The 23562-nt window shown below is 41.5% G+C and overlaps 1 protein-coding gene across 4 annotated transcripts in view; it reads left to right on the top strand.

Annotated features, from left to right (window-relative positions):
- Nucleotides 1-23562, top strand: part of LRRTM4 (leucine rich repeat transmembrane neuronal 4) — a 426980-nt gene that overhangs the window by 208951 nt on the left and 194467 nt on the right. For 2 of the 4 annotated variants that reach the window (XR_014002357.1, XM_081171691.1), the window contains exon 3: nucleotides 17115-17174. The exons of the other annotated variants lie outside the window; for them this stretch is intronic. Coding sequence is in view for 1 of the 2 variants with exons in the window: in XM_081171691.1 (XP_081027817.1) it covers nucleotides 17115-17174 (60 nt within the window). In the remaining variant the exon portion in view is untranslated. The remainder of the gene's footprint in view (nucleotides 1-17114; nucleotides 17175-23562) is intronic. 4 annotated transcript variants of the gene reach the window in all.

Genomic DNA, 23562 nt, shown 5'->3' with positions numbered 1-23562 from the left:
TGATTCTGATGATTGTTCAAAATGCTGTCCTATAGTCTCAGCCTTATACACTGGCAAACACCCAGTATTAAAGGGGTTTATCCAAGACCCGCTTCTTCCCGGTACAAGCTGGTTTCAGGGATATGGAGCAGCTTAAAAGCCCCCAGCCTCCCTTCTGTTTACTCTTGTTATTTCAGAAAGCTTTGCAGTGATTAAAGGATAACTGAGAAGACTTCTATCTGACAGGTCCCAAATTGTACAGCCTTAGGTGTCACTTTTGAAAGTGGAGCTCTTCGATGGTGAGAAACCCATTAAAAGCAGTCAAATTTAAACACCAGGAGGCTTGTAAGCTCAGCAGGCAGCACTGGACTGGTTGTGATAACACAGGAATCATTACGCATTCACTACTCATCCATCACAAAAGTGTAGTTGCACCTGCTAAATGTAGTTGGCCAGATCTGGGTATATCAGTGATGTCCCACTGAAAGGTCACCTTAGACATAACACGACCAGCATACAGCTTACAGAACTCAACCTTCTCCAGTGCATGACCTCATTGCACTTAGGGCTGGCTATTCCAAAGTGTGAATTGTATGAATTGAAGTGTTCCAAAGTGCAACGATTGGGACACCTCTGAAGATGTTATGAAATTTGGCAGAATGGTTTTCAAGACTGAGAAGTTGGGTTTGGTCTATCTTTGTAAACCATTAGATACCATTTAGAATCAAAATGTTCCAAGCTGCATGGATTGGGATGTCTGTGGCATTATCATCACCCATTTTGGTACAATGGTTCCTGGGATGGGGAAATCGATTTTGGTTTATATCCTATGCCATTTTGAATCAAGACGATGGACTGAACTGTATCTAACTGCCTGTTGTGGAATGGTGGGGGTGCTAGGACTGGCAGGATGAAGATGACCTGGAGGAGGGCACCAGCAGCCACTGGAGGTCCTCAAGGCTTGGGTCAGAAGGCCTCAGCACCCCAGTAGGACATAAAGAGGTGCCAGAGGGGCTGAGAGATGAGGAGTAGAAGGAAGAAGATATCACACAGCCCTCCAGCACAGAGGGGGCCAGGAGCCTGGAAGAACCTGATTCACTGTGCTGCCCCACTGCTGTCTCCAATAGCCAGGAGAACAATTAGGAGGGCCAGACAGCTGGGGTGGCCAGTGTGAGTAGACGTAGCACATTGGCCAAGCCCACAATGCAGAAGCAGTGCAGGAGCTGTCCACCTAAAGTGCAGTGCTGTTGGTTACAGGAAGGATGCTAGTGAAGCAGCAATCAGCAGGTCTTGAATTCTTCTGTCCTTTGTACGTAGAGTGGACAAGAGGACAAGAAGGACACAGCATCTCCTTCCCACTGTCTTCCAAGTGTACAGTGTTGTTTTTCTAAAAACAACAACAACTATGCATTAGTCCCAACCACTGAATTTATGTAGGACAGGATTAGAGTCAGGTGTTCCTTGAGTCAGGGAGAGTATGCACAAAACCCTAAGAACTAACAAGTTACAATATCCATTTATAAATTTCAGGGTTTTTTGTTTTTTGTTTCTGAGAATTCCTGGGCAATACCGAGTACTTTCCACTAGTGCATCATATTAGGGATAATTGCTTGTGAAAATACGTGCCTAAATCAAAACTGTATATGGAAATAGGTTTATTAGGTGAAATCCCCACTTAAATACTGATGATAATGATGATTATGGTTGTTGTTGTTAGTAGTAGTAGATGTAGTAAGCATCTTTGTGGATTTTTTTTTAGTACAGGTATCACAAGTCAGTAACAGTGCTGAAATGAAACATTAGGTGCATACAGGAGTGATGTGGATAGTTGAATTTACATTTGGGGAAATAAGAAACTGAAATAACTGAACTTGACAAATCCATTTACCCCTACTTCATCCTTTAACCTCACTTGCAATGTGATCCCTGGATCCTGTACTGGGCCATACCAGAGGTATATTGCCTTGTATATTAATACAACCTGGCTCAGTGATTCTGAAGATCTATGAGCCTTGTTCTATATAGCAAACCACATTCTCAGTAATTGTGTCCAGAATATCGTTCTAGCTACCTTTGCCTATTTTCATAAGATGTCATTAAATTACATGACCATTTCTTCATATTGATTGGTTTTATAACTGAGTTTTAAAAAGAGGGCAGTTTTAAACTGGTCAGGTTAGCAATCTCAGGTTAAATAAAGGAGAGGTAATTTTCATGTCTAAAGTAATGTACTGACAAGAAATCAATCTCCTTTCTGTAATAAAATTAGCCAGATCCCCACACTCGTTATTTTTCACAGCTGAAGATTGTCTTATCTAAGTAAGAGCCGTTTTATGGCCTATTTTTTAAAAAAATACTGTAAACCAGCATAAAACATTTTTGGGGGGTAGGAGAGAATTATATATTTTTTTATTTTAAAAAAACCTATTTAAAAGCTCTCCTAAACCTTGAATGACTTGCATACGCTTTAACCCAGATGAGCATTGTGAAGAGCTTTTGAAAGACAAGTAATTACTTATTAGCTGTAATACTTGTCAGTGAGAACAATGTCTACAGCTCACCTGGCATAGTTCAGCTAAATGAATTGCAACTGAGAACAGAATTAAATACCTGGAAATCTATTCGCCAAGAGCATCACTATTTAGCCTTTTACTTCTATATTCATTAGTTTTCTTTAGACAAAGTGCCGGATTCTATCTCTGTTGGAGTTTCCTTATGGTTTTTGCTGTTTGCTATGAGATCTCTCCCCCCCCCCCGCCCATATATATGTGTGTGGGGGGGAGAGAGAGAAAGCGAGGGGGGGCACATCTTCCATCACCCTTAACCATTGGCCATTCCTAACAGACACACAGCTTTATTGTGGTCCATGGACCCCAACACAGTACAACAATAGTAAATACCAACAGTTATTAAGGTGTTAAATCGGCCATGCTAGCCAACAGAGGAGCTTTAGCCCGTACATACTGATTTCTGATTTTTACTGCCACTGAGAGGAATTTTGCTACAGCCAATGTAACAGTATCAAACTTATCCTCAAGGAGAACTTGGCATAAAACGAGTCAGCAATTCTAGGTTGTTCTGTTAGTATTGGATTGATTAGATGCTGTCTAACCTGTTTATACAGACTACAATGCAATAAGATGTGTTCCATACCTTCAACATGGGCACAGCCTATCTTGGTATGGGACATCAGCCAGTTTTCCCCTCAGCACTTCATAAAGGAAAACATTTAATCTGGCTTTAGGAAACAGTAGTTAGATACGGTCAAATTCTTAAGGTAGGGAGATAACAAAAAAACAAACCCTCTAGGTATTGGATTCCTGACACAGATGGGCCACAGGTCACATGTGAGCAAGATCATAAATCACTAAAGTCAAAATCCCAAAACCTCTTTCACAGTTTTGAGGGCAGTATCATACTCCAGGTGGGTATGAAAAGATGGTGAAAGAGGCCTTATGTGTCATGGTTTTTGACCAGGAGCTGATGTACTCCACATTTATCACATGAGTACACCATTCCCAAGGCCATACACCAGTCCCAAGGCTCTCCACCAGGCCTTAATTGAAAGTGGGCATTCACCAGTTTCCAACAGAAGTATTGAGTTAGGTACCTGAAGCTTTGGAAAAGAGCCCTTGTACCAAACGTTGACAGCATATAAGAGTTTTGATGCAGATTTCACCTGTGCATGAAATAAACGGAGAATTGCCAGTTTGCTTGCCTCCTCTATTTGGGAAGTAACCAAACAATGGGTGCTCCAAGATTTTGTGAGGTGAAATGTAAGTCCTAAATACTGTAAGCTGATCTGGTAGCATATGCTTTTAAGAACAGACCTTAAGTGCATTCAGACCAGCTAGAGCTTCCAGGTCAGGTCCCACATGCAGCACATTGTAATAACTACGCCTTGAGCTTACAAATACAAGCAGCACCATGGCCAGGCTATCTCTGTCTGAGATCAACCACACTACAAGACCCATCTCACTTCTTCGTTTTAGAGTATTGAGTGCAATATGTCATCCCAGGAAGGGCAGAAGCTGTAGAAATTCTCTCAGTCCTCTTATAAATTTCCTCACCTCCCTGCTGCAACTCCAAAGAAATAATAATGGAGAAGGAGGGACTTGGCCCTGTGATAAATGAAGGACACCATCATGTTCTTCCCATGTGCAGACTCCATGTATTAACATCTTCATAGAATATTTCTGGTGGCCTCGATCCTGGAGAGTTAAATGAGGTCACATCATTTAACCTAGGAGAAGACAGATCCAGGAAACAGGTATTTGTGGGAGCTGTGGAATCCATTTTCTATCCAGTGTGTTAATTCCAATGGCAGCATCAGTGCTTTTTTTCCTAAAAATAATGTTTAGGGGTACTCTCATTTTCCCATTCATATTGAAATACTGCCCCTCAATGAGGCTAAACTTAGATTCACAAAATGTTTAGAGGTATTGTAGCACCCTGCTTGTGGTTAACGCTTAGCTGGAATGAAATATTCAACACAGCAATAGAGAAATTAAAATAATAATTTATTTGTCAGACAAATAAATGAGAGACACAGTGGTATATGGTTACCAAAGCTCTGCCCACTCCAGCCCTGATGGCCAGCACTTATATTTCCTCAGCCCAACCCCCTTGCTCCTCCTTTGCCTGTCTCTGTCCAATCAGCCTGGTTGAAATTCCTATTGGCTGTTTGCTAGAACCAATCATAAAAGATACACCCATTTCCTATTACCTTTTATGGGAGACAAAGAGCTATATTTCCTTCTATCCATAAATGGCAGACAAGTAGCCATATATCTTACATTTGCCTCGACCAGGCACCTTAATTACCAGATCACCTTTTGCCCTGTTGCCCCTGGCAACAGGGGCAAATGGCTAAAACAGATGGCTCATGGTTTTACATTCTATCTAAACAGAGATCTTGGGTTCACATTCTCACACACCATCAATGAAATAAGAATCCAACATAAGAATCTAACATTTCTTACTTTCTAAATCCTTTGCATAATTACATTTAGCCAACAAATTTCATACATTAACATAGATAGCTTTTTAGAAGAAAAGGCCTTTTCAAAGTAAAAAGGAACTCAGTAAAACAGCTTCTACACCCCCCTTTTCCCAGCCAGCTGCTTTTCCCTTTAGCTCTTTGCCCTTTAACCTTAGGAAAATATGACTAGAGTCTGATGGGAGGCACATGGTATTATTTTCTGTTAAACAATAAATGTTACTATTTACCAACTCTTAATTAGTGTTTTTGCACCTTGATTATATTCTGTAATATGTAGGGTCAATGTAACCTTTGCTCCCAACCTGTATTTCCCTTTTACAACTTTGAGAAACTTGTCTCCTGGTACTGCTATAAATCAGGGGGGCCCTTTCTAGGAGAGCAGGAAGATAAACAACTGCCAAAGTACTTAGCCAGCTGCTTTATGCCTGGCATGAAACATACAAACATTTGCAAATATATATTTTTAAGCTCATTTTAAAATACAGGCCTTGATCAGATGCCTCAGTATGCGTACCCCTGCGTACCCCCAGGGGGAAAAAGCACTGGGCAGCATTATGTATTGAATGAGATGTCTTGTGTCGACCAGGACACACTCTCAATAGTTAAATGCTGCTTTTGTCACTGGGGACAAAAATGCACTCTTTAAATCACGAGGGTAATTAATTTTCCTGACAAGCTTTCAAAGTGCTCGATTGAGATTTTGGGCATCATATATATGACTTGACAGTTTGCATTTGCTCAGGTTATCCCCTCCCCACTTTCTTCCCTGGAGGTACAAGAAGAAGATGGAAGCCCTACTAAACTGCATTGTTAATAATCTGTGCAGATTCTTACAAACTCCAAGAAATGGTTTATGGCTTTAAATGTTTGTGTGTGTTTCTTTTTTGGCATCTGTACTTCAAGCAGAATTCTGCAACTTTAAGGTCTGAAAAGTTATTGTTTTTATTATTTCCAGAGTGGTAGCTATGTTTCTTCTCTTGCAGCAAAATCAATTAAAATGGCCTATGGCACTGTAAGGGCTAACAACTGTATAACAAAGCAAGGATAAAAGGAGTTCTACCAACTTTCATACCTTGCTAGTGTATTTGGGGCCTCTGGTCTCTCATTTATTTATCTAATAGAGTCAAACCAACCTTGATTAAAGGCTCTGTGTAAATGAACTTTTTGTATTAGCTTTCCTGATATTGCCAGATACCAGAAAAGTTAATGTCAGGGTAGGATTTGTCTATTCCCACTTCCTCTGGGTTGTAGCCATGTGTGCAGGTACTGTATGTGAGCTGTGATTAAGATGGTAAAGATTCTGGAAATCAAGCCTTACAAGTAATGATTGAGGGAGATGGGTATGTTTAACCTGGAGTAGAGAAGACTGAGAGGTGATATGATTGCCATCTTCAAATGTCTAAAGCACTGTCACATGGAAGATAGAGCAATCTTCCTTTCTGCTTCACCTGAACCAACGGACTCAAGTTACAAGAATCCGTTGGATCTGCTTGGTGGGAGCTGCAGTGCAACAACATCTGGGGGGGACATCTTCCCCGTCCCTATTTTAAATAATGTATTTTGAGGTGGCATATATCAAAGTAGCACTGTGATTTGAGAGAGTTTTGGGATCGAGCAAAAGTGTACTGTACTGCTAATACTGTAAGATAACCTAATAAAAGTGACTTACTTAACAAGAACAGAGTAATTAGGCTGTGTCATTTAGGGTGTGTTTTTTTTAGCCATAAAAATTGGTTGCTATTTTTTCAAATGTTCCATTATTAATTAAGCAGATGACAACAATTCTTCCTCTCTAAGGAGTAGAGAGGGAAATTGCATGATGAAAATGTGCTCATCAGAAGGACAAAGTCTCTTTAAATAGTACCATCCAGGCTATCTTTAAAGTAGGATCTTCTTGACCTAAATAAGGACATTGACAAAGTTGAGCAAGGTTTGTCAACTCTCGCGGTCAGTGAATCTCTTTTTGGCTGATGGAAGACCTGCTGTCCTGATGGTGATACATTACTTCAACACCCCTTCCTCAAAGCGCTGAGATTGGAGATCCCTGGAAAAACAATTCATTCTAATTAGAAGTCAAACCTGTCAATCACAAAAGAGTTATCCCTCCCTCCTCTCCCCAAGCTTGGGGAGAAACACTGTCTGCAGTATTTTGTTTTTAAAACATACAGATCAGCCTAAAGCACTTCAGAAATCCCCATTTCAGTTTGGAGCGATTCAGAGAGATGCAGCTTAAGCACACACTAGTCCAAACCTGTCTGAAGTGGCCTCAATTCAGACCTTCATTTGTGAATCATCCAAATTATATGCACACTCCTGTATGGCTTTTCTAGTTGGTATTAGAGCAGAAACAAGCTTTGTTGCTCTCCAGAATACTGCTCTTCCAAATGAGTGGAAGGAAATGTTTCCATTCCCTTCTCCTGCTCTCACGAGAATAATCTCATGCTGATGGCAATATTAGGCCCATTTATCCATCAGTACAAATGAATTGTGCGGTAGTTGGAGCATTCTTTGGCACTGCCTTTCTTTGGGATTGGGACTGATCTTCTCCAATCCTCTGGCCACTGCTGAGTTATCCAAACTTGCTGGCATATTGAGTGTAGCACCTTAACAGCATCATCTTTTAAAATTTTAAACAGTTCAGCTGGAATACCATCACTTCCACTGGCCTTGTTATTTGCAGTGCTTTCTAAGGCCCATTTGACTTCACTCTCCAGGATGTCTGGCTCAAGGTCAGCAACCACACTACCTGGGGTGTAGGAGACATCCATATCTTTCTGGTATAATTCCTCTGTGTATTCTTGCCACCTCTTCTTGATGTCTTCTGCTTCAGTTACATTTCACATGCTAGCAAGGTTATGCTTAAAATTCTACAAGGAAGGCTCAAGCAGTATGTGGACCGAGAACTCCCAGAAGTGCAAGCTGGATTTAGAAGAGGCAGAGGAACCAGAGACCAAATTGCAAACATGCGCTGGATTATGGAGAAAGCTAGAGAGTTCCAGAAAGACATCTACTTCTGCTTCATTGACTATGCAAAAGCCTTTGACTGTGTTGACCACAGCAAACTATGGCAAGTTCTTAAAGAAATGGGAGTGCCTGATCACCTCATCTGTCTCCTGAGAAATCTCTATGTGGGACAAGAAGCTACAGTTAGAACTGGATATGGAACAACTGATTGGTTCCAAATTGGGAAAGGAGTACGGCAAGGCTGTATATTGTCTCCCTCCTTATTTAACTTATATGCAGAATTCATCATGCGAAAGGCTGGGCTGGATGAATCCCAAGCCGGAATTAAGATTGCCGGAAGAAATATCAACAACCTCAGATATGCAGATGACACAACCTTGATGGCAGAAAGTGAAGAGGAATTAAAGAACCTTTTAATGAGGGTGAAAGAGGAGAGCGCAAAATATGGTCTGAAGCTCAACTTCAAAAAAACGAAGATCATGGCCACTGGGCCCATCACCTCCTGGCAAATAGAAGGGGAAGAAATGGAGGCAGTGAGAGATTTTACTTTCTTGGGCTCCATGATCAGTGCAGATGGTGACAGCAGTCACGAAATTAAAAGACGCCTGCTCCTTGGGAGAAAGGCGATGGCAAACCTAGACAACATCTTTAAAAGCAGAGACATCACCTTGCCAACAAAGGTCCGTATAGTAAAAGCCATGGTTTTCCCAGTAGTGATGTATGGAAGTGAGAGCTGGACCATAAAGAAGGCTGATCGCCGAAGAATTGATGCTTTTGAATTATGGTGCTGGAGGAGACTCTTGAGAGTCCCATGGACTGCAAGAAGATCAAACCTCTCCATTCTGAAGGAAATCAGCCCTGAGCACTCACTGGAAGGACAGATCTTGAAGCTGAGGCTCCAATACTTTGGCCACCTCATGAGAAGAGAAGACTCCCTGGAAAAGACCCTGATGTTGGGAAAGATGGAGGGCACAAGGAGAAGGGGACGACAGAGAATGAGATGGTTGGATGGTGTTCTTGAAGCTACCAGCATGAGTTTGATCAAACTGCGGGAGGCAGTGGAGGACAGAAGTGCCTGGCGTGCTCTGGTCCATGGGGTCACGAAGAGTCGGACACGACTAAACGACTAAACAACAACAACAACAAATGAATTGAGCCAGCAAATCCAGTTTGTGCCAGAGGACTTCAAATATAGGTTTGTCAAAAAAATCTGGGAGAAATCAGCTCGTGGTGTATATATTACCTCTAAAAGGACCGTGTGAACTGGTTCAAGGGCCAGTTTGTGCAATCGGAGAAGTCACTGGTTGAATGTTATGGTCTCTTTAAAAACTGGAATTGTTTCCCCAGGCTGCCTCTGGTGTTTAGGAGAGTTAGTTCAGTTGCTGGTTTCGGGGTTTATTTATTTATTTTATCAATGGGAAGGGTGAGAAAAGGAAGTAATTTCCATTCTGCCCTGTCTTCATCGCAATCAGCTCTGTTTCCATTTCTCTTCAGTTCTACTTCCAATAAAAACTATGTAACGCAAGTTTCAAATTTAATGTAATTAATTACGTAATTATTTCCACACCACTCATTTGGATGGTGTCAAATGGCAAAACAATGTTCTTTAAAAAGACTTTGTGCTGAGTTTGAGGGTTGAGTTTTTTAAAAAAGGAACATTGTGAATGAATAGCAAATGTATATCCTTGCTTGATTTCCATTATGGAACTGCAGTGGAAACACGAACAGTGCCAGTTTCGTTTTCAAATAGAATTCTCCAAAATCCCTAAATTATGGAGTGTGTGTGTGTGTGTGTGTGTGTATGCGTTTGTTTGCTATTTCTGAATTTTTTAAAATCCGTAGCATCTTACGATATTTGTGAGCCACTTAGGTATTTTCCTTTACCAAGAGTTAAGTGGTCTATCCATTATCTAAGCAAATAAATAAAATGTGGTAAAGTATCAGCCAGAGTCTGTCCTGCTATGTGGTGCAGGTAGGGAGAGGAACGGGTGTTCAGATGTACAGTATCACCAACACAAGATTAACACCCACACGCTTAAGCTTCTGTGCTGTACTGGAAAAAAGAGCGGGGGGAGCGTATGTCTGAGGAGAAGGCTAAGCAGCCTCCTTCCTCTCCACATCAAGGTTTTTATGTGTCTTTAATGTTATTTGTTTAGCTGTTAAAATAAATGCATTACACAATATAAAAAGGCAAGTCTTTAAAGCCTAAAGGCTTACATTCTAAGTGAAGCTGAGACACAAGAGAGAAGGGGGAGTGAATGCAGGAGGGGAGAATATATATGTTGTAGCAGGCCCCAGGAAAAGGCTGATGGCTGAATGCCAGGCCAGAATAAAAGTCCTTTCATTGATCTCCTGCTCCATAGCAGTTGATGGTGAAAGTCTAGGCTGTGAGAGGGCAGAGGAGGGAGAGAAAGAGCTGTAGATGACTTTGGAAGCTGGCTGTTGTTAGAAGCAGGCAATGGGAAGCTGTTTTATACCAAGTTAGACCAAGTAATCTAGCTCAGTATTGTTTGCTGTCTTTCCCAGTCCTACCTGGAATGTACCTGCATGTAAAGCTGTTGCTCTATAGCTCAGTTGCAGCCCTTTCCTGATTAATGCCCCAAACCATTTTAAAGAAGAAGGGGGATTTTATAGCCCTAGTCATAGAGACAGGGCAAGGTGTTCAGCTTGTTAATGAGGTCACCTAAATAATGAAGATGCAGTCCAGAGAGAAGTCTTCATAACACTTTACTGAGGAAATTGACGAAAACAGTGTATAATTTGAGGAGAAAGGAAAAGAGGATTTGTATTTTTTAGGCCTCGTACACAGAAGGGATACATTCTACAAAATTCTACAAAATACTGAGGAAAACTGCCTTCAAAACTACACACCCAATCATGGCACGTGCTACCTTAGCAAACTCTGCCCGGTTACTAAGCAACACCTCCACCCGTTCTGCTCTTGGCTAGTTGACTTTAGCAGTAACAAAATTAACCCTTGAGTTGTACACTGAATGATCTCTGCTGTTCTAATTCCAACACATCAGAATAAACGATGCTAGTAACTCAGGTTAGAATTCCCTTTCAGAGCTTCCTGGAGATAACATGGATTGGACCTGGAATGCTCTGTATACCTAGTAGATGCTGCACCACTGAGCTATGGCTTCATATGCATCCCCTACACAACTTTTCAATTGCAAAGTTTTTAAAAGCAGGGACAAACATGCATAACATTTTGTGGGAGGAAAAGCTACTGGGGAGGGGAAATGGCAGGTTTACAAAGGTTTAAATGCTTCCCTGCTACTTCTCCAGTTTTGCTTGCTGACTGGAAGTGGCTTTTCTATGTCTAAAGGGGCCATCAGGCAAGTGTGAAATGTGTTTAGGCGTTTCATGTAGTCTGAGCCTCAGGCCCATATTTCTCTGACTGTTTTCCATGGGTGAGAGGGAAAGCAGGGGAAGCATTGATTCATCTGACAATCGGGCTCCTTTTGTGCTGGCTACTACCTCCCTCTAATTCCCACTTAAAATCCAATTGCAATTTAAGAATGAAGCATTTTGACTACAATTGGATGAGTGTTTTAATTAGAGATAAGAGATGCAGCCTGCTGATATCAGCTGTAGATAGCCTGCTTGCTTTAGAATGCCTCCCACTGACACATAATACATCATCTGGGCTGCATCAGCAAGATTAGTTTATAACCTAAAAAAGAAAAGAAAGCAGATTGGTTGAAGGAGGCTATATCTGCAATTAAATAGAACACGCAATGCCTATGAACTGTGGGATGATAATTGGAGAGAGAGTGTATTTCTGTGATGAATGAAACTGTGACTTTAAAGGCATGATACTGTAAAATGAGATGTTAACATTTTTTCATGGATTGGTGGGTGGGTCGGTGCTGTCTTGCTTCTCCAAGAAGGTGCATTTAGTTGCTCATGAGTGTGGTGGAAATAACTCAGATGGACACTGGTGTTGGGTGAAAATCAGGCCACAACTTTACTGAATAAATATCAGATTGGCAATGGCAGTAAGGCGAGGATCATTTCCTCATTCTACACAACCTTTGCTGATGGAATGACACTCCATTGGAGGCTCAGAAGCACCCAAACCCCCACCATAGCAGCATACCGTCCTACTGTCCCTATTTTCCAGGGACTGCCACAAAAACCACCAAGCAGTCACGGTATCTTAATTTGTCCTGCAAATCTCTGAATTGTGACAACATCCTCACGGAATCAAGCACAACAAAGCATTTCACTGTGGGAAAGGCAAAAAAAACAAAGACAAACCCCAGGGCCAATTGAATTTGGGAGGGGAAAAATCATTTCTGACTGTGTCAGCTAGTGACCCAAAAAGCCCAGTCAGCCCCCAGCATGGAGGGTGGGTCGGTGGGTGGGAATCTTCTGGGGCAAAATGAGCCTGAAGGCATTTTAAAACCTCAAACTCTCCTCCTCTTATGAGATCTAGTGAGTGCACATAGCAGACTGAAACTTTAACCAGACATGTACAGAACTTCCCATCAAAAAGTAACCTTGGCGTGTTCAGGGCATTTCATTTGCAACAGCAAATATCCTCCTTCTCCTTTCTCTCTCCAAAGATAGGGTTTAATGAGCTGTGCCCGGTTAGTTCAGATCCTAGCACTCAGTGCTCTTTTTATAGAAAAAGAGATGCCAGAACTCACCATGAACAGCTCCCTTGTTCTCTTATAATGACAATGGTGACCACCTGAGAGGTGTCAGAACCAAGTTCCACATGTTCCGGCTGAAAATAAAGCCCTGCTAGCACTTATGCTCATTCTTCCTTCCTTCATTAAAGAAAGAATCCTCCCCCCCCTTTTTTTTGCAATAGTTCATATGTGCGTATGTATACATTATTTCCCTTGCACATGAGGGGGAGACTCTAAGAGACAGTTTTGATGATGAAGTGAGAAGTTGTTTAATGGTGCATAGCTCTCTGATTAAAGCAGTGACTGGCCGGGTGATGGGCTAGGGCTGAAACTTGCGCATCATCTGAACTGGGGTTGTCACCTGATTACGGACATCTTCGTTGATTCATCATTTGAATCCTCACAGGATTGATGGATCAATTATATTTGCATATATTTGCATATGAGTCAAACACGACTTCTGAAGCAAAATACATGCCCTACAAATAGGAGCGAAATAGGGATGGGTTGTTGTAGTTTAAAATGTGCTCTCTAAATAAGGAAACTCCTGCACATGAGTGGGTGGAGCTGGGGTAGTAGAATGTAGGTGGCTAGGTGGACAATGGCAGGACCAACACAATCTGGATATAATTGGATGGTTTTGATTATACAAATTCATGGAATAAAAGGCTATCAATGGCCTTTAGCCATTATGGCTATCCTCTGCCTCCACTATCAGAGGCAGTAACACTTCTGAATACCAATTGCTTCAAGTCAAAGGTGGGCAGACTGCTGCTGTTCTCATGTCCTGCTTGTGGGCTTCTCATGGGGGCACCCGGTTGGTCACTGTGAGAACAGGATGCTGGACTTGATGGGTCTTTGGCCTTATCCAACAAGGCTCATCTTATGCTCTTAGTGTGTTACAGGTAGAAAGCAGGAGCTACAAGTGAATGCAAGCAAATGGCTCTGTATGAAGCAAGCCACAAACTACATGACAAAATACAGTAGTACCTTGAGTTACAATCGCTTCAGGTTACAGACGCTTCAGGTTACAGATTCCGCTAACCCAGAAATAGTATCTCAAGTTAAGAACTTTGCTTCAGGGTGAGAACAGAAATCGCACGACGGTGGCGTGGCGGCAGCGGGAGGCCCCATTAGCTAAAGTGGTGCCTCAGGTTAAGAACAGTTTCAGGTTAAGAACAGAGCTCCAGAATGAATAAAGTTCTTAACCTGAGGTACCACTGTAAATGCACAGAATGCAGGCATAGATAGTACAATGGGACTTGAAACAAAATGTTGTAGGGTAGGAGCAGGAGCAGCTTACCTCGTGAGGCACAGCTGCCACACTAGATTTCAGGCAAGTATGTCACCTGCCACTTCCCAGGAGAGGGATGAGGAGTTAGTGTAGTGTGGACACACTATTTAAGCCAGTTCAGTTCTCCCACCATTTGCCCACACCGCTCCAAGCTCTCCACTTCCTCTTCCATCCCCATAACCAACAGCAACACACTTGGAAGATATTGATATTGATTTATGTAACATTTGATAATGTTATTGATAATGTAACATTTTTTAATGTACCTGTATTTTGTAATATTTAAGTTGTCTGTTGTTGCTTCAGTTTTCTGTATACTACTTAGAAGTATTTTTAATAAGTGCTGCAGAAATTAAATAAGCAATCAAACAATCAAACAAGCTAGTGATGAAGCTCTGTCCCACTGGTGTGGAGGGTCCATGTTCACTCATATCTACCATTGTGGGGTCTGAACTGGAGGTGGCAGGCCATGAATGAGACTTCGTGGTTTACTGAAGATGTTGAATCAGTTATGGCAGTTGTGAAAAAGATGACTGCCATACTAAGGATCATTGGGAAAGGGGTGAAAATAAAATTCCATATATCATAATGCTGTGTTGTGACCACACTTGGAATATTGTGTAGAGTTCTGGTTGCCTTGCCTAAAAATAATATGGTAGTTGGAAAAAAGTTCAGGAAAGGGCAGCCAAAACATTCAAGGAGATGGGGCACCTCCTCGCTTTTTGAGAAAAGGACAAGAGGTCTATAGAACGTGTACAGTGGTACCTTGGTTCTCAAACTTAATCCGTTCCAGAAGTCCATTCCAAAATCAAAGCGTTCCAAAACCAAGGCGCACTTTCCGATAGAAAGTAATGCAAAATGGATTAATCTGTTCCAGGCTTTTAAGAACAACCCCTAAAATAGCAATTTAACATGAATTTTACTGTCTAACAAGACCATTGATCCATAAAATGAAAGCAATAAACAATGTACTGCAGTCACTCAATCAATCAATCAGTAGCTGAACTGGGTTCTACACAGTCACACACAAAAAGAGACAGACAGACCTCAGTGTAACACTCAAAACTGAAGTGTGGCACTCAAAATGGAGCATGTTCGGCTTCTGGGAAAAGTTTGCAAACCTGAACACTTACTTCTGGGCTTGCAGTGTTTGGGTTCCAAGTTGCCTGAGTACCAAGGTGTTTGAGAACCAAGGTACCACTGTACAGAACAATGCATCATGTGGGGAACATCACATAATAGTAGTAGTCAGGGCCATCCCGTATGAGAAGATTCAAGACAAATGAAATAAAGTACTTCTTTAAACGGTGCATAGCTAAACTATGGGATTCACTCTCATAAGAAGCAGTCATGACCATCAAGATAAATGACCATTAGCTTTGTGCCAGCATCCACAGTTTTTCCATAGGCAAGGATGGGGAGTGTTCCTCCCTCCCAGGCCGAAGGCAGCATTTCGTTGTGGGAAACCATCCAGGGGCCACATTCCAGTGATGGGTAGGACCAGAGGCAAAAATGGATGGAGCAAGAAACGTGACCTTACTTCCATACCATGCACAATATTCCAGCCATACAAGTATCAGTGGAGGTCTGGGATCGCTCAGTTGGTAGAGCTCGAAACTCTTAATCTCAGAGTCATGGATTTGAGTCCTACCTACGGGACCGCCTCTCCCGGTCTGCCCCACGGAGAGCCTCAAGGTCCATAAATAGCAACACCCTAGTGGTCCCGGGCCCTAAGGAAGTTAGACTGGCTTCAACCAGAGCCAGGGCCTTTTCAACTCTGGCCCTGCAAGATCTGATTTCTTTCCGCAGGGCCTGTAAGACAGAGTTGTTCCGCCTGGCCTTTGGCTTGGAGCCAATTTGATTCCCTCCCCCTCTTTCTTCTTTCTTTTTCCTTTCTCCTCCTGTGATGAGGCTGCATTTTAATATTTTAATGTTTCAATATTTTAATTGTTGTATTTTAATCTTGTTTTTTAAGTTGTATTCATTCAACTTGTTTTTATTATTGCTTGTTAGCTGCCCTGAGCCCGGCCTTGGTAATAATAATAATAATAATAATAATAATAATAATAATAATAATAATTACATTGTGTAAAAAGATTCCTGCACTCCAGGTGGTTGGACTAGATGACCCTCATGTTCCCTATGTACGTAGAGAGGCCTGAATAGTTGAATTTGGCCCCCAATTTCACATGCCATTTTTTTCTGTAAAACTTATTTTTAAAAAATTAAAAAGGAATTTGATCTTTGCAAATTCCTATATGAAATGACTTGAATGGTATCTAATGCGTAGATCAGAACTTGGCTGCCTGCTAGATTTCACACTTCTCTTTGATTGTTGCAACATAGTTCTTTACAGTTTGAACATAGCAAAATACACATTTGAGTACATGTTCTGAGAGAAAATACAATTTGGAAGAGTATTTTTTTAAAAAAAAACAACCTCGGATTAATGAGGGGAATGTAACAGAAAAATATGTTTAAATAAGTGTAAGTGAAAAGGATTAGAAATTGACATACTTACCCATCCCTGTGCCTAATAGTTCATATTTTTTCACCTACAGTTACCATAAAAAGTCAATCACATTGAATATTGCTTTTACATTGTGCAAGGAATAAAGAACCCTGGTAATTAGAGACACTATTTAAAATTATTTGCAAAAGTTCTCAGCACAATCCACCACCATCCTCCTATATCTTGGAACGCAAGTAGACTGGATGTTGCACCGAGGAAGACTTGAGGCCACTGGGTCTTCCTGTGATGCACTTCAGCTCCCATCAGCCCCAGTGAACAGGAATGATGGGAGTTGTAACCCAACAACATATGGTGGCAACTTGTTAATGGCTTGCGAGACAAACCTGGGTTTCCCATTTAAGGTAATGGCTGGGTTTGCTGGAAGAGCAGGGGGAAAGAACTCAATGAGTGGTACTCAGAGTAGACCCACTGAACTTAACAAGCATGATTAAATTTCAATAATCTCAGATGGTCTACTCTGAGTAAAATATCACCCATTTTGTGCACTTGGTGGGGAGGAGAACTAATTGTTTTTATTTGCTAGAGACAAAAACTGCTGAGCTGCTAGTGAGGTGTTTGCTAATGATGATCTTGGCCAATGATTGTTTATTATATATTATATTTGCAAATGATGGTGAATGTCTTGTACCTAGATGGACTGCAGAGTTTGAACGAATAATAATAGAGCTGTATATTGTTTCCTTGCCATTATCTTCTCAGCTCTCCGGAGAAGTCCTCTTTCAAAAAGGAATTGTCATGGATGATTGTGCAGTGAATAAGGTAGGAATTAATTCTATAGCTGAGGCACTCTCTTCTTATTATTATTCCTTATTGTTATTTCATAGGCCACCTGAGGGTCATGTTTGGGATGACCTTGTGTTGTTTACCTGGATGATTCCCCTCACATCTTTTTGCTGTAATAAACATAAGCAACATACTGTAAGCCATGATTACCTTAAGAGAGCGTGCATACAACCCACAACTTCCCTCATTTAGTTCAACTAGCAAACATTCTTGAGGATTAGTTGTGCTTTTACTGTCAATTTTCAGAACCATTTCCTTTTGTTTGTTCCAATAACAGCAAAGACAAAAACAGCAAAACTAAATGATTCAGGATAATTCCATATATGAATATTTCTCCTTGACTTCAGGGTCAGCCTTTAATATTTTAAAGATAATATAATGGCTTGCTTCTATCTTGCTCCCTTGTGCATACATTCATCACCATGGTTTCTCCACTTGATTAGGCAAAATGAATTCCTTCGGCTCAAAAGAATATTGAGTCAGTATGCACAATATGATTTGCACAATACAACAGAAAGGGAAGATGTGCGATCAAAGGGGCTTTCTGCACTTACCAGTGATATAGTTGCTGTCTGAGCCAAGGTTTTTAAAGGTGAATTTGTAGCAGATTGTCTGCACCTTTGATCATATGTCACCGCTTTTAGAGAGTGATCGTGGGATTTTCATTTTCATACTAATGGCGGTTGTGCCGGAACTGGAAGAAAATTCATGGCTGTGGTCTCGCTGCACACACCCTACAAACCCTCATGTTCCTCTAGCCAATAAATGTCAGTTATGAGCATGTGCACAGGGGTAGCCCTTTTGTGACTCTTAAAAATGTGCATTTGAATTCTGGAATTCTAATTTCGTGGGAATGTCATATACCCTCTTGAGTGGAGCGTGAATTTACCACACACTCCACGCCTACAAGAAGAGGAGAGGTGGTTTGGTCTGGGGTGGAGAATGCTGTGGCGCAAGGATGCCAATTAGCCAATGATGGAAAAGATGGAGACCAGGCTACTTAAGCTGTCTCTGTCCCTCACTCTTCCTTTGTTTGACACCTGTACTTCCTCCCTACAGTGTGTGCTTCGTTAGTCACTTTGTTTACGGTTGAGTAGGATTTTGGATTTGGGACTTTATAGCCTACTTCACACTGTTGAGTGTTGTTTGTGGCTGGAGTGGTATTTGTTTATTATTTGACTCATTTGGCATTTAGTCTGGGCAGGTGAGAAGTTTTAAGGAATTGTTAATTGTATACTAGAAACATTATTTGTTTGGGGGCCTAGCAGGCACACTAGGGCAAGTTTGTGGTGTGCCTGCCGGATTCACACATAAAGTGCATGCTGCAGGGAGAGAAATTTCTTCTAATCCTTGCCATGTGGCCACAGTACGTGGCTGTTAAAATGTCCAGGACATATAATTTTCCCCATTTGCTGCAAATCACCTGCCCGGATAAATTTAATTTAGTTAAATATGTTTAAATTGGTTTGTTGCAGATCCTCTGATTTGTTATATTTAATAAATACAGTCTGCTTCTAAAGTTATTGCCTCGATGTTTCTTTGGTATGATGGCAAAGAGAAACTAAATGTCTGTCTGAGCTATTGCAAACCTGGTTAAGATGATGAAATTTAGTCTGCAGCCAGTGATTGCTGTCATGAGCAGTACTCCCTTGCAATGTTTCAGAGGATACTGGGCCATCACTTGGACAGGGGTTGGTTACAAAATTTTCCTCATCTGAATAGCTGCTTCCCCTATTTCTACTCTTCTTTTAGTTTTTTGTTTTTCCAGACTGCTGCATACATGAGATTTGATTCAGTTTTCAGCCCCGTCCCCTGCTTAAGTTATCTTTGTGTACCAGCACATATACACTTTGGTTAAAACAGTGCAAATGGGAATCTTGCTGATATTGTGCTGCTTGCAATCAAAACCTGGTTCTGTGTGTGAAGGGCTATCTGAAACAAGTCCAGTTTTAAGATCAATTTAACATCAGAAGGGAGAGCAGGGCCTTGAAGGTGCTCCTCAGCAGTTAACAAGTGGCCAGCAGACTGAGCAGGAACACAGATTACCTAGGCCACAGTCTTGCTCCCTCAGAGGTGAGGTATATTCCATTTTTATTTAAATTCCAGGCACCATTTCTAAATTTGCACCTGCACATATGCAGTAGCCCTTAAACATTATATGCAGATACCAAGTTCCCTCTTTGCTTTGTTGCTTTTTGGCAATGCTTAAGTGGCTGCCTTGGGAACCATTGGCACTGTGGCTCTTCAGACCAAGGGCTGCCCTCTCTCATGGTCAATTTTCCTGGCACCCACATACCAGCAGCGGGTGGGGCAGAAGGAACCCACCATTCTACTCAGGAACAGTAGCCTACGGTCCAACCACCCAGAAGTCAGAGGTTTTTACATACACAACTCTCCATCCAGGCAAGACAGAGTAATTATTATAGTCAGTGAGAAATTCCAGTCAGACAAAAGAACTGGAGGAAGGTACAAAGTAGACGTATTTAAGAGGTGTGGCTTTGGGAGGAGAAAAGTCCTGAGAGCCAGATGGAGAGGCCCATGGGGCTACATTTGGACACTAGTTATGAGCCCCCCCCCCAAAAAAAACCCCAACAACTTTGAGGCTTTTACTAGCCGCTTTGCTCTTGGAATGAGCCTCCGGTTTTGCTTCACCCTCAAATATTTTCAATACAAAATTCTCATCCGGAAACCTTGAGCCCCGCTGCATGTTGGATTTGCTCTCCCTGGATCAGGGAACTTGTAATTGTATTGTTCCTGTATTATGTGATTTTAGTCAATATCAGTGTGGTTCTCCCTCCCCTCCCCTCCTGCCTAGGAGAATATGCATTAAACATCACCTGCCTAGCAAAGTCCTGTACATCAAAACAGTAACTCTGAATCATTCTGAAATGTCACTAAATGTTAACCTGACTCTTGTGTAAGGTCCTATGGGGAAAAGATACAAGGTGTCTGGAGCCGATCTGCCTTTTGATGAGTGGACTAAAGCATCTTTTGTTTCTTTGCTCTTGGGAGAATTGCCCCGTATTGTCTATATTGTACCATTTATTCTGAAGTATGAATTTCAGAGGTACCTGGTTGTAACATGTGTATCTCTTCATTGAAGGGTGTGGCCTAATGCAGCTCTCATTAGATTGGCTAATGTGATTTAAAGGTAAAGGGACCCCTGACCGTTAGGTCCAGTCGCAGACGACTCTGGGGTTGCGTGCTCATCTCGCTCTATAAGCCAAAGGAGTCGGTGTTTGTCTGCAGACAGCTTCCGGGTCATGTGACCAGCATGACTTTGCCGCTTCTGGCGAACCAGAGCAGTGCACGGAAATGCTGATTACCTTCCCACCAGAGCGGTACCTATTTATCTACTTGCACTTTGATGTGCTTTCAAACTGCTAGGTTGGCAGAAGCTGGGATCGAACAACGGGCGCTCACCCCGTCGCGGGGATTCGAACTGCCGACCTTCCGATCGGCAAGCCCTAGGCTCTGTGGTTTAGACCACAGCGCCACCCGCATCCCAATGTGCTTTTACACTCATGCAAAAAACGTGCCGTTTTTACACTGCATTCAGACTTATTGTACTGGGCGGTAACTGAAGTTTATCAATTAAGTAATTAAATTACTTGTTAGATCCTGTCCTTCCTCCAAAAAAGGAGGCTAGTATTGATCGAACATAGAAAACTGAAATAAAACAATAGTCAAAACCAATATATAATAACAATGTAGCTTTCAGTCATTGGTTAGGATATAAAATTCTCCTCTGCCTGTCCCCAGCTATGTGCCAAAGGCCTGTATATAAATACAGATTTTAAGATGTCATCTGGATAAAGCAAACCACATGGGTGATAATCAGATCTCCAAAGGAATGAAATTTATTAACTGGGGTACCACCACCGAGGAAGCAATTTAGTTTGAAATGACTAATAGCAGAATGATTATTATAGATATTGGAGAATTCCAATGGAAACAGAAAAGGATGTGGAAATTGCTGAAGATCATTTGTTCATCTGTGGTCAGGAACAGAAAACAGTCAAATGAATATGCTTGATGTTGTTTTTTAAGCCCACAAATGATACATAGTTCATCACATTTAAAAATAGTTTAGGGTGTTCCCTTTGAAATGAATGTAAGTTATGCAACTTACATTGAAAAGCAGACATCAGGGTGAATAATGTAGTATTTGATGGAAACTGAACTGCAGCAGAATGGATACAGCACTTATTTTAATGAATATTCTTCCATGCCCTGGCAGCTAGTATATAGTGGTGCCTAAATTATAGAGGAGGGAACTTGTGACCCTTCAGATGTTGTAAATAATGTTTTTATTCAGTGCTTCAATTTAAAATTTATTTTCCACCAAAAAGAGCTATTGAATTTGTACACATTAGCATGCATAACCCCCAGCATCACATAGATCAAGGAAGTGAAGTATTGAGGCCCTTCCTCTGCTGTTGGATTCCAACTCCTAATAATAATAATAATGTGACCATCATCTTGTGACCTGAGGGTGGGAAAAATAGAAGATGGGAGGATGCACTTGGGAACCCACTAATGACATTTAAGAAATGGATTTCAAAAGGGCAAAGCAGTAGTGATTGATGAACCTCTCCACAGCTAGATTCAAATTGGGGAAACAATTATTACTGGAGAACACTTGATTGCACAGCTCCCTCCCCCCCCCCCCCAAAGTAGCATAAATTTCTGGTGCTCATCCACAGTTCCCTTAAGCTTAAAAACAATAAACAAAAAAGAATCCTTCAGAGGTGTTTGTGACTAGTCTCATGGACTTGGAAACGCTAAAGGCAGTATCCAATGCCAAAGCTCCATTAGCCACTAGTATTTACACTTGTGCAATGGAACTTCCCCCCATCTTCCCCCCATGCCCCCTCCCCAAATCTGCACCTGAGGGTTGGGGGAATTAGGGAGTGCACAGGGGATGAAAAAGGGGGCACAAGCCTGGGCAGAGGGTATGGAGGTCCTGGGCTGCCCAGATGACAGGACCCCATTCTCAACCTCACTGATGTGGTCCAAAGAAAATCAGAGAAGATTCATCCCAAAGAAGTCAGCATAAGATTGCACCCTTCCACTAAAAGTAAAATCTGCACATTTACCAGTGCAAATAACTGCAATAACAGGGGTAAATAGCTACAGGAACTGTCCTGGTGCAGAGATCCATGAAGCATGTGAAAATGCATACCTCTTATTAAGTAAGTGATCACATCCAAGGCAATGTCTTATGCGTGGCTCAGACTGTACCAACAAGAAAACAGAGGTGTAGCGGTGCTTCAGCAAACTCTCTTTCTGACTGAGTCCTTAATCCCACCCGCTTTGATTCTGTAAATGAGAAACTACAGAATCTGCGCTTCTTGAACCAATACACAAACTACCCTTCAAAATTTGCACATTTCTGAATTTTGTGGAGCAGTTCTCCAACCAGACGATGTTTACCAAAAATGCATACATTAGGGGAAAGTGTGCATCAAAAGCATTATTTTTATTTTTATTCTTTTATTCTATTCTACCAGGGCAGTTTACAGTATAAAAACACAAAGATACATACCATGGTAACAAGCAAAAACAATACCCCCAAACACTCACACAGTTTAAAAAGCCATAGATTGTATAATTAGCCAAAGATCTGGGAGAAGAGGAATTTTTTTTCCTGTCACCTTAAGATATGTAACGAAGATGCCAGGTGAACCTTCCTCATGTTATGAATGAAAATAACATGCAAGAAGCATTATTTGAGAGGAAACTGAGTTGAAAAAATGTTTGTAGTAATCAAAACTGCACACAAAATTGTGATTATGTGGAGAAATCTGCTCCAATGACTTTAAAAAATAAAAATCATAAATTTCTGCAGAAATTTGAACTCAATTTATAATCTTGAATGGCAGCCTAATTAGATAATTTTTACTGGAGACATGAACAACTGCGAAAATCCCAAACTGACTAATTTGTCCTTCCCGAAATTGGTGCCCAGGGCATTAGAACCTCCTTGTTTCTCTAGACATCAACTTTAGTGCTGTGGCGGGGAGGGAGAGTTGACTGCCATTTGAACTCTTTCATGAAGGGAAAATAATATTTTGACAGTCTCAACCAGACATTGAATCTGTTGAGTGTATTTCCCTCACCTACTTTCCTTCCTTCCTCATCTCTGTTTCGTTGCCTCTCTTGACTGCTGTGACTTTGACCCTTTGCTCTCTTTGCTTACAAGGGGAGCATAAAGAATCTGAAGCAAATGAAATCACATAACCACTGATGCAGTTATGTAGCTGAACCCTTTTTTATTCAAAGTTGTGTAAACCACTGTATGAGCAAGGAAGGCTAAGTGGTGAGTAAAGTGCAGGTACAAAACAGACTGATTTTAACCCAT

This window comes from Podarcis bocagei (genome assembly GCF_964188305.1).
Source record: "Podarcis bocagei genome assembly, chromosome: 15".
NCBI classification, from domain to species: domain Eukaryota; kingdom Metazoa; phylum Chordata; class Lepidosauria; order Squamata; family Lacertidae; genus Podarcis; species Podarcis bocagei.
This window is presented reverse-complemented; position numbering and strand designations above follow the sequence as displayed.